The following is a 17,232-nucleotide window of genomic DNA, read 5'->3' as shown; positions in this document are numbered from 1 at the left end:
AAATATGGTATCTATTTATAATTTGTGTTTCTTTGATTGCTAGTAAGTTTTTTGCTTTTCTTTTATGCTTCTTTTGTGTGTGCTCCAGACCTGAAGTTGGTCCAGGTGCTTACTGGCCGAGTGAGTTTGGTAAAACTACCTTTTCAATCCTAGAGCTTGTTTCTTTAAAAAAGCAGTGACATTAATATCTACTTCATAGGACTGTTGTGAGGATGAAAGGAGACCATGCAGAAAGTATTCCTGACAATGCCTAGCATGTGATGAGCACAAAATAAATGATAACTTTTTTTTGTTCTTCTTTCTCTATTGGATTGTTTTTCCTATTTGTAAAAATGCCTGTTTTTTTACTGGCAAGCCACTTCAAATCACTCAGGACAATAATAATAATAATGGCTATCATTTATTGCATACTTATAATGAGCCAGGCATTGAGATACTTGCATTGAATACAATATCTCATTAAGTCCTCGAGACCACCTGATTTCTATTTCTTTATCAATGCTCTTATCTAAATAGCTCCCAACAACTATTACTTCATAATTTTGTCCAGACTGTCCCTTCTCCTGACCAGGTAGTTTAGAGCATCATCAGCCCTGCCCAGGACCAGTGAGATGTCCTCCAAACTGAACTCCACAATTCCAGACCACCTTCCTGCCCTCAATATCACCTTTACAGAAGGAAAGGCCAGAAGAGTTATCATTTTATAATTTTAGTAGAATGGTGGAAACCAGAATAATTCTTTATAAAGCTCAAAATCTTCACCAGCCCCCAGTAACCTTTTGGCTGGCCTTCTAAGCCTCGACAGTCTGTTTCTTCCCTTTCAGCCATGGAACACTTGAGGTGTGTGCAAACAGTGGGTATGCTGTGAACAGAACGGCTTCTCGCAGAGAAGGTACATGAGAGAAGGGGCCAGGGGACAAGAAAAGGAGCAGAACGTGATGAGGAGATACTAACTTTTTTGCCCAAGAAAATCACATTATGTTTCTAAGTCATCTAGCTACCAGACAGACCCATTTCCCTAAGAAGACAGAAAGATGAGAAGACAGGAAAGGAAATGGTGCTTTCTCAGTATTATCTGTTACTCCTCTCAACAACATTAGCAAGTAGATGTTATTACTACCTAGGAGGGGTGGGATGAGGGGAGGGGAGGAAGGTTGAAGAGGGAGGTAATGTACGTATAATTACAGGCTGATGTGCTGTTGCACAGCACAAACCAACACAACATTGTAAAGCTATTTTCCCCAATTAAAAATAATTTTTTAACATAAAAAAGAAAGAAAGAAACTGAAGTTTAGGATGTGAAACAACTTGGCTGAGGACTACAGTGTGATGGGGGAAGAATTATGATTCCTGTCCAGCCTGGCTGACTCCAGCATCTTTCTTATTTCTTATACCTGGGCTGGGACTAAAGAAAGAAAACACTGAAACCTCTATATGAAGAGTTCCTGAGTCCACTCTCTTCTTACTCTGAAATCCATCCATGAGCTCAGTCAACAGTTCTCATAAAAGCCTTTGCAGAATCCTCGAGCCAGGATCCCCCTGAATTCCTTCTAGCAGCTCGGCTCTGATGAACTACTCAGGCACCAGACTTCAAAGTAAATGACTTGCATTGCATTCTCTCTGCTTTATTTCACTTAAGCATGTGAGGAGATCGGCAGGCATGTGGATCCTAGGCCATTACCCTCCGTAACAAGCATAATCTTTGAACCCCTTCTGCTGAAAAGCAAGGACGTACCTGAGATATTCAGTGACTGATGGCAAAGTTACTAAATATCTAGAGTTCCTGATCTATTTGTTCTTCCCTCCACCCTGTCCTTTTCAGGTTGAAAGAAAGGGATTTGTTGTTCAGAGACCTTCCCCAAAATAGCCCACTTCCATTCTTTAGGGAGGGCTTTAGTGGTAAAGAATCTGCCTGCCAATGCAGGAGACACAGGTTCAATCCCTGGGTTGGGAAGATCCCCTGGCGAAAGGAATGACAACCCACTCCAGTATTCTTGCCTGGGAAATCCCATGGACAGAGGAGCCTAGTGAGCTAAATCCATGGGGTCACAAAGAATCGGACACAACTTAGTGACTGAACAACAACAACTTTAGGGAAGCTCAGGCTTGATTAAAAGAGGTTGCTCTTCGGTATCCTTTGTTGTGTTCCATTCCTACTCCCCTTCCTTCACTAGTTCCTGTCTCTCCCATTTACTCTTTGAGTAATATCCATTCTTTATTATGTAGTTTAGAGTCTATTTTAAAGGAGTATTGCACAGTATTTATAACCCGTTCTTCTTTCGATTTCATTGAGCCATGCTCTCTTGGGCCACATTTACTGAGCATCTACTCTGTGCTGGGTACTGTGCCAGCAGGTGGTCCTCAGTTTCATTTTTGACAATCATGATAGTTTCCAAATGGACCTGCCCCCTCCCTGAATCCATGCACTGCAGCCTGCTGCCAAATGAACCTTCCTAAATCTCTGCTTTGTAAACTGCTTTCTCCACCCATGCTACTCATAAGATTGTCTCTACTTATTAGCTCTCTCCTATCTGCCCTCTAGATGTCCTTTTCTGACTTTTCCCCCCTTCATACACAATCTGCACCCTATTAAGTGTGTATTCACCTGCTCCCCAGTATTTGTTGTTGTCGTTTAGTTGTTAAGTCATGTCCAACTCTTTTGTGACTCCATGGACTGTAGCCTGCCAACCACTATCCATGGGATTTCCCAGGCAAGAATACTGAAGTATTGGGAGTAGATTGCCATTTCCTTCTCCAAGGCATCTTCCCAGGGATTGAACCTGCATTTCTTGCTTTGGCAGGCAGATTCTTTACCACTGAGCCACCAAGGAAGCCCTGCTCGCCAGTACACCACGTGCATTTTTGCCTCATGTTTTTATAGCTCTTTGAATCTCCAAATTCCACTCCATACAGACTTAATGAATGTTTGGCAGCAAACTCCACCCTGAGGTGACAAAGGGTACTGCTCAACTAATAGGCTCTAGTTAAGGAGGGGAGGCAACCTAACACTTTCCCCTAAAATGAGTCTGAATATCCCAGAGTCAGGGATGAGAAGTAACACTCAGCATGTCTGTCTACAGAGGCCCAATGGCCTAACTTCAGGCCCTTGTTTCTTAGGTAATCTTACTAACTCCTGGGATGAGACAACTCATCAACTCACCTTTCCATTCACTCTGTTATTCAACAAAAATAGTTACTGATCATCACCACGTGCAAGGCATTGTGATGAGTGCTTGGGAAACAACAGTAAGAGAAACAAGTTCCTGCCCTCCAGTAGCTTTTAGTAGAAAGGACAGACACTAAACACATAAACAAGTGAGTAACTAAAATGATAAAAATGTAGGATAAGTGTCAATAGAAGAGAAACGAAGTATTACAACCCAGCAGAGTGGCATATACTACTGGAGACGGTAGATGCTATCAGTCAAAGAAGGTCTTTTTGAAGAAGAGACATTAAAACTGAGATCTAAAAGATGAGAAAAGACCAGACACTCAGAGTGGCATGCCAGGCTCTTGAACAGCAAGGGCACAGGCTTAACACCTATAAACACACACGTGCACACACTTGTCAAGGCAACTACAGGCCCATGAGCTCACTGATTTGGGTCTTGTGTGCAATTCATTTGTCCACTGGGGATGTGGCAGCCAGCCCATCTATCCTTACTGAAACAGCTTCCCTTTCATTTATGCAAATAGGTGACAAGACTTTTGGTTGAAGGGATTTAAATCCCACCTATAATTTTTTCTCCTTTGCTCTGCTGGCCGGGCTATTTATTTCAAACACATATTTACATAATATTTCTAGACCCCCAATACACTCTAGTGATACTCATCACTTTACATATTGAAAATAATTGCTTGTTACTTTCAAAAGTTGGTATATACCAACTCTTAAGAAAATCTATAAGTTGCTTTCCATACCTCGTTGATTAACTGGATCTTTAGCTACGTAGGCAACATAGTCTGTAGTATCCTATAAAAAAGGGAAAATGATTGCATTTAAAATGAACGGATTGTACTGGTAAAAGATAAAAGAGTACATTTAGGGTATGATATTCAGGCAAAGACTGATACTAAGGTTTCTGTTTAAAGAGCAAAGGAAAGCATCCTAGGAGGAAACATAAACAAATACATAATATATACTCAACAATTGTAGAGTCTACATTCTCTGCCCCTTGGGGAGATAATCTGAAGATTAAAAATTTAGAGGCAGACAATATCATTAAGAATAAAAGAGAATGTAGGTAGGGACTGTGTTAGGACAAATATTCTTTTAAAATGGTTAGGGACTATTACTCTCCTGTGTTAAAGTTGAAATACCAGGGGTTATGTAATCACGAAGTTTATGTCATAAACTAGGATGTGAACCATGATTTCCCAGTTGTCCAAACAGATACCATGTAGATCAGAAAAAAAGCTGATTACAGAGACATGGTTTTGTGGTGGTTAGCTTGCTTTTATGCAGTGCAACTTAAGGAATAATATAACAAAAATAAAGGGCATTTATTTGATCAATATATAGAAAGAAGAGATCATTTTTGAAATAGAGAACCCACGAAAATCCTATGGAATTCCAAAATATGCACTCCAAACTAGTGGTAACCAGAGCAGGAGACAATATAGGGGAGGGGGAGAGGAGGTACAAACTATTGGGTTTAAATAGGCTTGAGGATGTATTATATAACACAGGGAATATAGCCAATATTTTATAATAACTATAAATGAAATTTACCTTTAATAACTGTATAAAAATAAAGACACTTTAAAAGAAGACACTATAAAAGAAGATATAACAGCGCCATTTCAACTTATGTTTAAAAGAGAGAGATGTGTTGCTGGCTTTGTAAAAATAAACAAAAAGCTACTTGGTAATTTTGACTTTTATTGAAAACAGTATGCTGATGAATGATAAGATTTTAATAATTAAAGATGTTTTTTGTTATCTCAGTTCTCAGAAAAAAATACACACAATACCATTTGCAGATTAGAAGTATGACTCTCTGGAGGGAAGATGAAATCAACCGGCAGGAAATAAAAGTCCATGTTTTTAATACCCTCAAGGACAATCACTTAATAACCCACAATGAATCATACAGGAAATAGATCTCAGGGTCAGTATAACTTGCCTTCAGTTATTTTAAAAAATAACACATACCTAAGTAAATCTCTCTTATACAAAAAGACAAAAGATTTGAAATATTTTATCTAAAAATAAGGTTGTACCAATGAGCTTTATATTATATAATTTAGAAGCAAAGACACAACTGTGGGGGCTTGGCTGCCCATTTTAAAGTTGAAGAGGTGGTATGATGTGCGCAATGCTGTCTGCTGTCTTAGTTGATGGGAAAGAGGTCTCAAGAATGCACTGTGAGCATGAGAAAATTAAATACACTTCTTATATTTCCAGGCCTCAGTTTCCTCATGTTCAAAAGAATCTCTTAAAATTCCATTGTAAATATTTGGGAGAATTTAAAGAATGTTAAAAGCACAAACAATGGGAGGAAATATAAGAAGTATATTTAATTTTCTCATACTCATAATGCATTCTTGAGATGGAGAAAGTATATACAGATACAAAAGCATTACCAAGAACTGTCTTCAGGGCCGACTGAAGGGAGACAAGTAAATTGTTTTTGAGAAGGGAGTAAAGGTGAGGGTGAGCAAGGTCAAGAGGTGAGAAGGAACACCCAGTATTTTTGAAACTTTGGAGGGAATCTGGTAGGAAGAAGGTACCACATTAGGTCATGGAGACTTTTAGCTTCCAAACCCCTGGACTCAATTAGCCATGAAGCTGTAAATTATCTCACACAGTGTCCTAAGAAAATATAGACATGTATTAGCAATATTGGTGGCAGTTATCTCTTATCACTCTGTGCCAGGCACTATGCTAGCAGTTTACATACACCATTTCACTTAATTCTCACAACAGTTTGAGGCAAGGGGGGATCATTTCCCATTTTACAGAAGAGGACCCTGAAACTTAGACTGTAAGTTGACTCAAGTCTACTTGACTCCAGAGCCTGGCACTCCACCATATTGCCTTCCTGACCTGAGGGTAAAACTTCAGTTGGGGGAACCTCTAATGCCAAGGCGCTGGTCACCCCAGTTTTCTGTGTAAAATAAGCAAATTTTCTCTCCACCTGTAGAAAACCTGTAGAGGTGCCACTCAATTCAGTAGGTACAAACTTTTCCACGGTAGCTACAAATTCTTTACTATCTTTGGCACTCTGCCACTCAATTCAGTAGGTACAAACTTTTCCACAGTAGCTACAAATTCTTTACTATCTTTGGTAGCAGCAGTGCTTCGGCTGGTTTAAAGAAATAAAGGCACATAAAGACAGTCTAAAAAGAAGTAGGATTCTGGAGAACTATGATGGACGCCATGCAGGGCATGTCTAGGGTAACTGAGGATTTTCATACCAATTTTAAAATGACAGCGACTCTTGAAACTTGAAAAGGGAAATTTAAGGCAAATAGCAACAATTATTTTTCCCACAGCTCTTACAGAACTCATTACTTTACATTGCTTTACAAAAGTGTTCAAGTTCCTTCATGGATGGTCAAGTTATAGAGGGTTAGGAAGAGGAGTGACAGTGCTGGCCTTATCAGGCTGGAAGCTGACGCCGCTGCTACCAAACATAGCCCTTGGTGTCGCTGCTGAGATCAGATCAGGTTAGATGGAGGGTGGATAGAGAGGAGCTGGGGATAGTTATATGCAGATTTTTGACTGGGTGTAAGATCAGGTAAAATCCCTGCACATTTGTAGGTACAAAAAAAATGTCATAATGTCACAGAGGAGCAAAATCTTTCTCTTGCTCCCTTGGTTTAAACAGATGCGTTTCTTGGTCAGTCACAGGCTTCCTCACTTCAACGCCCATCTCCTTTTGCTCTGATCTAGAAATGATGTAGTTGGTGGTCTGGGAATGACCCCCTACTCTGCAGAGAACGCTTGGAGGGAGTGCACCAACTCAGACCTGCACAATTCATGAGAATTGAGCATCACGTGGCCTCTTAGTTGGAACAATAGGTTTTCTCTCCCCAGCTCAACATTCCCTGAATGAGTTTCTGAAAACCTAGTTGCTCATTTCGGATTAGACTTAGTTGCCTTGGCCGCTGGCCAGAATGGCAAATAGGCTTCCCCTCATGTGCCAAATCCAACTGATTAGAAGGATCTGCCTGGCACTCTATGTTGAAAAGAATTCTGAGGGAGGACCATCAACAGACGTACAATATACTTTTTTTTATGAATTTGATGTTATCTACAAGAAGCTTCTCAGATGATAACTCCATGGCTAGTAACACAATGGAGTATCATTAGTTTGTCCATTAATCTAAGTATTTACAAAATCAGTGACAGGAAATATTTTGCCAGAACCCAAATTTTTCGCTGCCTGCTACATATGGCTATTCACGAACTGTAATAAGATATTTGGAAAAGACAGGTAGTGGTTAACATGCTTTACATAGAAATTTTTTTAACTCTTATTAAAAAAAAAGAACTTTAATGAATTCATACTTACCGGATCTCCTCCAGAAGCAAAAGAAATAGACTGCATATGATGATTTGCAATAATCTGCAAAACACAAATTAAAAACATATGATGCTACAAACAATTATACCTAGTTATATACCATCTAACAGTAATGTACATACATTTGTTTGTTTTGATTTTGCCTGCTCAACATCCCTTTGGAAACCACTCCATCCAAGTTCTATAATAATCTTATTTAGATCAGGAGGTTCTTGTGGGTTTGATCTTACCGCATCTTACTGCCCCCTCCCCTTGCAGCTAGACAAATGATCCAGGTCTAGCCAATCAGAAAACACCATCCACCTAGACACAGCAAAGACAATCAGCATCTCTGAGGAGGAAATGAGGAGAACAATAGGAGAAAATGCATCTCTCCCAGTCATTTAATATCTTAGTATAAGCCCAAAGCTTCTAGGAGTCATCTTTTGCTGTCATGAGGGAAAAGTCTGCTAGAAAATTATTTTTCTCTGGAGAAAAATCAAAGCTGAGAGTCAAAAACAGTAAAAAGGAAGGGGGTAACATTTGTTTCATGACTTCAACCAATACATTTCCCCCCTCCCTTTATTTTTTTTTAATGTATTTTTTCTAGTTTAGTTATTTATTTTTATATAAGTTACTCTGACTTGAGTTTCAGTCATTTGCCACCATTCTTACTAAGGTGCTAACATTAAGAGTTTCAATATGAAGTAAGACTATCCAAGTAAACCAAATAAGTTAGCTAAGACTGTCTCTTTTACTTGAGATTCTAGGCTTCCTTATTTGGAAACCACAGTGTAATGACCAATTTGCAGAGACCTATTTGTCATACTCTTTTAAAGATTCATTAAATCAACTATGTACTAATTGACTAATCCTGCTTTCAAATTTGTGTAACAGAATCTAACAGTTCTACTCTTAGATGTACATCCAAAAGAACTGTATAAATACATATACCAAAAGATTTCAAGAAAGATAATCACTGCCTTGCTCATAATAGCCCCAAACTGGAAACAATCCCAATGATGATCACTGTGATATTTAAACATGGGACTACTATACAGCAATAACATATTTCTTGGGCAGAAGAAGCCAGACACAAAGACTGTATACTGCATAGCTGAATTTATATCAAGTTCAAAACCAGGCAAAATTATTTCATTCTGTTTGAAGTCACAATAGTAGTGACTTTGGGGGCAAAGGAAAACAAGTGGTTTTCTGGGATCCTGCAAATGATGTTCCTTGATCTGGGTAGTAGTTAACACAAACAAGTTCATTTTGTGATAATCAAGCTATACACTTACAATTTGTGCACTATTCTATATTTGTTTCTTAATTTCTATTTCAGTTTAAAATGATTACTAAAAACAGAATCAATACACAGAGATCAACATCATTCCTGTACACCAGGAACAGCCAATCTGACACTGTATGGGGAAGAGGGGAGAGGTATATTTTACAAGAGAACCTAATAAGAATCACATAAAACTTTTTGGAAAACTTCTGTGAAGAGTATAAATAACACATGAACACGCAGAAAGACATATATCACCTTTATGGATGAGAAGATAATATTATAAAGACATCAATTCTCCCTGAAATTAATTTATAAATTCATTCAATTCCAATAAAAACTCCATCAGTGCCATTCAGGGAACTTTTAAAACTACTTCTAAAATTCACACTGGAAGAATAAATGTGCAAGAAGAACTAAGGCAATTTTTTAAAGAACAAAGAGAAAAGATTTTCCTTATTATTAAGACGTATTATAAAACTATAGAAATTCAGACTACAGAGACTAAAAAAGGACTGACAGTTTTGTGCTCTTTTAGCCTATGATAAATGTGGCACCAAACAGCAGACACAAGGACAAGTGATTAAATTAGTGGAGTCAGCTGAATCAGCTCCATATATGAAAAAATATAAAAATAAATCCTGTCTTCATGATATTTATAAATAAATGTTTGAACCACAAAAGAGCCATACAGACATTAAAAGACAGATAAAAGATTATGCTTAAGTTCTCTGAGGTAGGCAAATCCATCCTAATTTTTTTAAAAAAAGACATACAGGAAAGAAACTTTTAAATTTGACTACATGAAAGCTCATTTTAAAACTTTTGTATAAGAAAAGATCTCCAAAACAAGAAACAGCAGGCAAAGAGAATATATTTGCAACAAGTGAAACAAAGTTTTCACATAAAGTTTATTAAAAAATTCCTACATCAATAAGAAAAAAAAAGTAAACCTAAAATAAGATCATTTAATTTTCAGAAGTAATACAAATGTTCAATAAACATATTGAAAGATAACCTGCCAAAAAAAATCAAGGCTATAAAAAATAAAACAAGACACCATTAAATTGATGAAGTTGTTAAAGTTCAACAAAATCATGTGCAGCAGGGGTGTGGATATTCCTGAACACCACTGCCTAATGCTTAAATTTGTACAATAACTTTCAGAGGAATTTGACATTTATTAAAACTAAAATATGCATACCCTGTAATTCCACCTTTCTACTTCTAGGTTTTTACTAGAGACAAGTATTGGCACATGTAGATATGCATTTACCCATACAATAAAATTTTTTTTAAAAAGGAAAATTTTTGTGATATTCTTCACGCATAGTTAGGTCAACTACAGTATAGCTATACAAACAATACTATGAAAACATGTCTATGTATACTAACAGCTAAATCTACAAGACTTAGGGGTTTTTGCTTTTTTATAAGTTGAATGCAATTACGTAAGACATGTAAAAAAATTAAGATTTCTCCATGAGGACTTATAAGATTCATATAAATGCACGGAAAAAGATTTAAAAAACACACACCAAATTACGTGTAGTCACCTCCTGCGGGGAAAAAATGGGCCCGTGTATTTATTCTCTGCGTATTTTTTAAAGAACATCGACAATATGCTTATTTGTGAATTTAACATTTAAACGAGAAAAACAGAAGAGAGGGATGGGTGAGTTAATATGCTGATGTATTGTTGAGAACACCGTGTGGTTTTCAGGTGCAGATTTAGCGGTCTTTAGCGCAGAGATAAAATCAGTTAAAACCTTGGAGCAGATGCGACTGCCTGCGGATGGAGCAAAGAGAAGCAGCAGAAAGAGGATGGCGAGAAAGGAGAGGGGCAAGAGGGGAGGAAGATTAAGAGGTCTTCAGTTCAGTTCAGTCGCTCAGTCGGGTCCGACTCTTTGCGACCCCACGGGCTGCAGCACGCCAGGCCTCCCTGTCCATCACCAACCCCCGGTGTTTACTCGAACTCATGTCCATTGAGTCGGTGATGCCATTCAACCATCTCATCCTCTGTCGTCCCCTTCTCCCCTCGCCCTCAATCTTTCCCACCTTCTGTAAGGGGTCTCACAGAAGGCATATAGAGTATTTTCAAGTTTATAGCATCATAAGCAGCAGAACGGTTAGGTAAAGTGGAAGCCAAGCAATGCATAGCCCTAGGTCTGAAACGCGCAGAGTGCAGACCACCTAGCACTGGGAATGTTCCCCAGAGGGGGATGGGGGGCACTACCAGTGGCCAACCCAGAGCAGCACTCTGAGCGGGAGGCGGTGTTTGGGGGTCGCGCACACGCACGAGGTCACGCAAGCGCACGGCGCTTGCGCAAGCGCACAACCGCACGCCCGCGTAGCTCCGAGCTTGTGGAAAACAAGACTTCTGGGAAGGTCGAGCCGCTTGCACTATGTCTGAAATGCACGAGCTGTCCGAGCTTTATGAGGAAAGCAACGATCTGCAGATGGATGTGATTCCTGGTGAGAGTGATCTTCCGCATATGGAGGTAGGCGGCGGGAGCCGGGAGCTATCCCCGAACCCCTCCCGCGCCGGGGCCCCGCCACAACTGGAGGAGGAAGGCCCAATGGAGGAGGAGGCTGCCCAGCCAATGGCGGAGCCACAGGGGCCCCGAGGCCTCGCTAGCCGGCCCAGCCCTGGGGAGCAGCCAGGCCAGATCGCGGGCCCTGATTTCGAGAGCGAGGACGAGGGCGAGGAATTCGATGACTGGGAGGACGACTATGACTATCCGGAAGAGGAGCCGCTCAGTGGTGCGGGCTACAGAGTATCAGCGGCCCTTGAAGAAGCCAACAAGATGTTTCTGAGAACCTCCAGAGCCAGAGAAGCAGCTCTGGATGGCGGGTTTCAGATGCATTATGAGAAGACCCCGTTTGATCAATTGGCTTTTATCGAAGAGCTTTTTTCACTTATGGTTGTCAATCGTCTGACCGAAGAACTCGGCTGTGATGAGATCATTGACAGAGAGTAGTTAAATGCTGTTAAGAGAGGAGGAAGCTGCTTGAGGAGAGACCCAGCATTCCACTGTCATCTGGGTTCATTCCAAATAGTTCTGTGCCAATGAAAATCTAACCCCCCCCAAAACAAATTTTTTTTTTTTCAGAGTAGAATAAGGTAGTGACTGCACAGTTATGAAAAAGGAAGAAAATCCTTAAAGAAAAGTATCTTAGTACTGTTGAAACCTGTTTTCAAGAATGTTCAGAGACGCTTATGGCTTTGACTTTGTTGTTTATTCAGAGTAATTTCCTTGCATTGAGGAAGATAATCTTTCATGTTTCACTGTAAGGAATGGCTTTGCAAGAATAAGTTATGACCAAGACAGACTGCCAGTACAAGAGCCTACTGATGATAATTATATGAGAAAAAGTAACTGATTTATCCACCTTAGGACATAAGATGTCTTTGAGTTATTTGGACTGAAAGCATATTGAGAAAACTTTAAAGATTCAGCTTTGTGATCTATCCGAGCTGTGGTTATCAAAGGCTAAATTTTTAGTGTAAAATAAATCTACCGAGTATTCTTCAGTATCTCAAAAGATAATCTAGCCCCAAAAGAAGTATGTGTCTTGTGTGCTATATCTTAAAACGTGTTTCCGAGAACAACTGAGATTTTGTTTGTACATGTATCTTGATCATTTTTAAAGCTACTGTAATCTTTAATTCAAGAAAATTCATTGCCTTGAACATTTTTAAAAGTCAAAACTTAAGATGTCCTTAATAAAGTTTCAAATTTAGACTGTAAACTGTACGTGAAGGTACAAAGAACACAAACTCTTTCAAACATCAGCATATACTAGAGAATTTTCTGTTTCACTTGCTCTCTTTTTTCATGTAACTTTACAGGCAAAAGACCCTGGTTGAACTTCATAATGTAAGAACTGTTAAGTGAACATTGTCCAGTAAAAGGAAACCCCTACATCTAAAAAAAGGCACTATGAAAAACCCTTAAAAGTTTTAAATCTGCCCAGAAATCCACCTCAGTATCTGAAGTTTCCCTCTGTTTCCTAATTAAGCTTGTTTTTGGTCATGCACCAGCATTCAAGATAATAAAGATTTCTTGTTCTCTGTATTTTATTTGTTTGGCTAATTGTATACATACTTTCTCTAATTCTACTTTTTATTTGCTATATTGTTTGATTGTATGATTGCAACCATTTTATGATTTAAATTTAATGACTTTATAAGGGAAAGTGCTCCAGCTTCAAATACCAGATTACAAATTAATTGGTGTAAATTAAACTTAGTAAATTCCTATAAGAGAATTTGCCAAGCTGGGAAAACCTGCCAAATCAGTAAGCATCTCACAGGGGTTAGTGGTTAGTAAGATGCTAAAGTTCTATGTGAATAATATAATTAGAAGGCTGTGCCCAGTGAAACAGAGTATACCAGCATGTCTTAAGATTAGTAAAAAGGTACCAGATGTTTTTGCTGCATTATGGCAGTAAAGGATACATCCAATATAACAGGACAACTCAGAGCCTTACTTATGTTGCAGTCATCCTCTCTTTTAGGGAGGGGGCTTCTTTTCTGTATAATACAGGGTTGACAAGGATGATCATAAATCAGACACTAGCTTGGCAGGGAGAGGAGCGATAGATGGGGGAAGACTAAAAAGGAGGTTAAACACTGGCACTTACATCTTAATCCTACTAGTCTCCCATTGCTCACTTCTTTGCATTTTCAAACAGCTTATAGATGCAGTACAAGTCTGTGGATAGATAACTGCTTGTATGATGTGAATTAATAGGACTCTGGACAAAGAAAAGTACCAATATATATGAATTGACTAGTTCCATTTATCTCCAGATACGATGCCAGGAAATAGATTCAGAAAAAAACATAGCTACAAACTACAAGTGTTACTCTTATTTTTCTTAGAAATTGAGTAGGGAGCAAGAGCAAGAGGAAAGAAAACTACTCCCTGTTAGGTTTGAAGGCCCATTTAGAGAAAGACCAAAACTCTAACTCACTCTTGATGGTTTGTTAATCTTAAAAATAGGCAGTAACTTAAGAGACCACTGACATTAATACTTGTTAATATTTACTGAAAGTAGAGAAGGGTAACATTTTTAAACATTATAGTTACCCAGACTGAAACCAAGCCTACCTAATTTGAACCTAGGCTCCAGTGCTTACTAGCTCTGTAACAAGAGATTAATCTCTGCCTCAGGGTCCTGAATTGAAAATAAGAATACTTGAATGAACCTTATAAATTGTGAGAATTTAATGAAGATATATGCTGCTGCTAAGTCGCTTCAGTGTCCAAGTCTGTGTGACCCCATAAGTCACAGCCCACCAGGCTCCTCTGTCCCTGGGATTCTCCAGGCAAGAATACTGGAGTGGGTTGCCATTTCCTTCTTCAAATGAAGATATATACATCTATATAAATAAGTAAACTAAAGAAAGGAGCTCTGGGGAAATTCTAAGCCTGTCTGATGTAGGGAGAGGTGGAGATGAGGAATGGGGAAGAGAGAAGTTAAACTTCTGAGTGTAGTGTCATTTGTGGAGCACTTTCTAGGTCTATCCATACTTATGTAAATGTTTGCTTCTATCAGATGTCCCACATTGGCTCCCTTTGAGGACACAGATCTATTTTGTTTGGTTCATGCTTATAATTTTAATTTCTTAAAGACCAACATCTCATAATTCATAGAAATCAGTAAAACTCTCAGATTTCCATCTTTTTTCCCCCCCCAAAAGTAGAGGAAGATCTGGCAGCCCTTGATCTATAGTCATATGGGATTGGCCTTTACGCAGGGGAAGTATTCTGTTTGCAATGTTCCCCAGCTTTCATCTATCACCGTTTGCACCATTGTGTTTTCATGAACCCAGACAGTTTGCATTACCTACCTGGCCTCGTATTTGAATTGCCTCTCCTGGAGATAAAAGATTTCTCCATTTTCTGCCTGTTTTACCTTGTTATCTATTACCCTTCTCAGTTTCAATAGCTGTTAAGGAGTCAGTGATAGGAGTATAGAAATGAGTAAAGAAATAGAATGGTAGCTACTGAGACTGACATTTCTTCTTAAAACCTTATTAAAGTATGTCAAGGAAGTCCGTTGCTTGAATTTTTAAAACAATGACTTAAAAAAAAAAACCTGTAACTTGCTTTTCCAAAATGTTTTTTCCTATTTCAAAATATGTAAGTTTTAAAAATTGTAAGCATTGTGTGTTTCTGTGTTTAATCTTATTTTCTGCCTCTGAGATTCTGTGAGACATTTTCTGGGAGCAAATGGTTACATTCTTGATGTTCTCAGTGACAGAAGATAAACGTGAACCATCTGACCCATAAGTGTTCTGTCATGTATGAATGTATCTATAAATGTGAAGCTGTTTTTGATTTCAGTCCAAAGTATATCTTAGAATTTGGGGGGGGGGGTATTTGTATTTATCTCAGAACTTCAAAGGATATTTTTCTTTAAAGAAAATTTAATAAATCATTTTCTCTTGCTACATCCAGATGGTCACTTTTCTGCTGCCTTTATCCCTGGGACATTTTAGCTGCCCTTTTAATGGGATCTATAAAGCTTCTTGAGTTTAAGCATCCAGAGTGGCACATCTTTTTTACATACTCCCAACTCCACCCCCCCCCCCACCCCCGTAGCTATTCTCCCCAGGTCTTCAAAATAGTTCAAAACTATTTTTAAAAATCAGCCCCTGGGCCTGGTATCAGTGAGATCCCAACTTTGGTCCCCACTCTAGCAGTGGGCTGAACACAGCTCATTCCACACCAGCATTGTAGAAAGGATGGGAGCCACTCCCCAGAACACCTCTGCTGTGACCACTGTTGGTGGAAGCCACCTATGCCCAGTGTCCTCCTTCTATTTGCCTGAAAGATTATGGGTATATTGTACCGGCTCTAATTGCAGTGGCCTGGAAAAGAGGAGTGGAGGGAAAAGAGATTTTGAGAATAACTTATGCCCCCACCATACACAACACAACCCTATACTCAATGAAATCATATACACGAAAAGCAAGGGTACCAGAGCTGGTACCATTCACATGAGTGAAAACTAAAAACAAATTTTACATCCACAAATGTCTTGAGGACAAAGCACCTGCAAGACTGAATGTTTTGCCTTCCACCCAGATAGGCCGCATCTTCCAAGGACAGCCCCAAATGTCCTGTTGTCAGGTACCAATGGCATGCCCCTCTTAGATAACCAAGTATGACCCAATTAATCCATTTTAAACTATTTCATATTAAACATTTTCTTCTGTGGTGTTTTATACTACAGGGTAAGCAATGTTATTTTATTCTGCTTTTGAATTTAAAAAATAAAGCAAACCTCAAAACCACAAGTGAATTTTTTGGCCAGAAAATAGAAATACAAATGTTTACAACTGTACTTATATGTTAGTGACTATTTTATAATTTTACATATTACAATATGCTTTCCCTGCTAAGTACTGAGTATATGAAAAGGCCTCAAGGAAGAATGTTTGAGTAAAAATAATAATAGGTACCATGTAAGGGCACTGTGCTGTGTGATTTATAGCCATGATCTTACTTAATCCTCTAAGTAACCCCACAGACACATTCTGTTGCTAAACAGATCTTCTTAGAAGCTCTATGAATAAGAACTCATTTCACTGATAAGAATTGAGTGGGAAGATAACTTGCTTGTTAGTGACGAATCAGGCTTTCTACCTGTATGTGACATCAAAGCCTCTTAGTGTTTTTTCAGTGCCAAGTACACATTGAACCTTCTATGAGTCCCTGAACAACAGCACTCCATACAGTAAAACCTTAAATACTAAGAAATTCAAATCATTACATGTTAGACAAGGAAAAATTAGAGTCTAGCATACATAAAGGAATTTAATTTAAAAAATAAAAAGTCAAAGGATATCCTAGTTTAAAGTATACATTTAGCCCAGTGACTGTGTATCTTTTATATCCGCTTCAGCAATGCTGTTTTTTAAGAAATAACATTTACAATGAGAACTCGGCCACACCATAGCATCATAAATCATCAAAGATGAAAAAGTTGTTTATATAATAACATTCAAGAAGGCTTTTCAATCTTAAGGGTTGAAAGAAAATGTTTTCTGCTTAAATTTTGGTTAGCTAGAACACTGGCCCTAACATTACCCTCTGTCCTTCATCTGCACCCCCAGTCCAATACACAGTCTGTGAGGTCTGATGAAGGAATTGCTTTCTCTTTGGGGCAGGGTGGTGGAGAATAATAAATGACTGGTTTGAGTATATTCCAAATGGTATTTACTATGTTCTTTGTGCCTTATTAACAAAGCCAGTTAAGTAGGGGCAAGTATTAAGCAGTTAAATATCCCAGTGATGGCTTAATAATACTGTTGTTCTAATTACTGGTATACATAAATCCTTGGCAGATATTTTCCCCCATGTCTTATTAAGTTTTAGGCACACTGTCTGAAACTTTATTCTTTTTATTATGCCC

General features: G+C 38.6%; 2 protein-coding genes across 4 annotated transcripts in view; one reads left to right on the top strand and one right to left on the bottom strand.

Annotated features, from left to right (window-relative positions):
* Positions 1 to 17,232, bottom strand: part of SHC4 (SHC adaptor protein 4) — a 121,100-nt gene that overhangs the window by 31,813 nt on the left and 72,055 nt on the right. For all 3 annotated transcript variants that reach the window (XM_070469316.1, XM_070469315.1, XM_070469317.1), the window contains exons 5-6: positions 7,521 to 7,574; positions 3,922 to 3,973 (exon numbers count right to left, since the gene is read on the bottom strand). In XM_070469316.1, coding sequence (XP_070325417.1) covers positions 3,922 to 3,973; positions 7,521 to 7,574 — 106 coding nt within the window. The remainder of the gene's footprint in view (positions 1 to 3,921; positions 3,974 to 7,520; positions 7,575 to 17,232) is intronic.
* Positions 11,126 to 15,267, top strand: EID1 (EP300 interacting inhibitor of differentiation 1). The gene has a single exon (XM_020891344.2). It carries the CDS (start codon positions 11,208 to 11,210, stop codon positions 11,781 to 11,783), a length of 576 nt encoding a protein of 191 aa, XP_020747003.2. The 5' UTR covers positions 11,126 to 11,207; the 3' UTR covers positions 11,784 to 15,267.

The sequence above is a fragment of the Odocoileus virginianus genome, chromosome 6 (assembly GCF_023699985.2).
Source record: "Odocoileus virginianus isolate 20LAN1187 ecotype Illinois chromosome 6, Ovbor_1.2, whole genome shotgun sequence".
In the NCBI taxonomy this organism is placed as follows: domain Eukaryota; kingdom Metazoa; phylum Chordata; class Mammalia; order Artiodactyla; family Cervidae; genus Odocoileus; species Odocoileus virginianus.
The sequence above is the reverse complement of the archived record's forward strand: the minus strand, read 5'-3'. Positions and strand labels throughout refer to the sequence as shown.

Excerpts from the sequence above, each read along its gene's own strand:
- EID1 (XM_020891344.2), top strand. The coding sequence starts at position 11,208 with ATGTCTGAAATGCACGAGCTGTCCGAGCTTTATGAGGAAAGCAACGAT.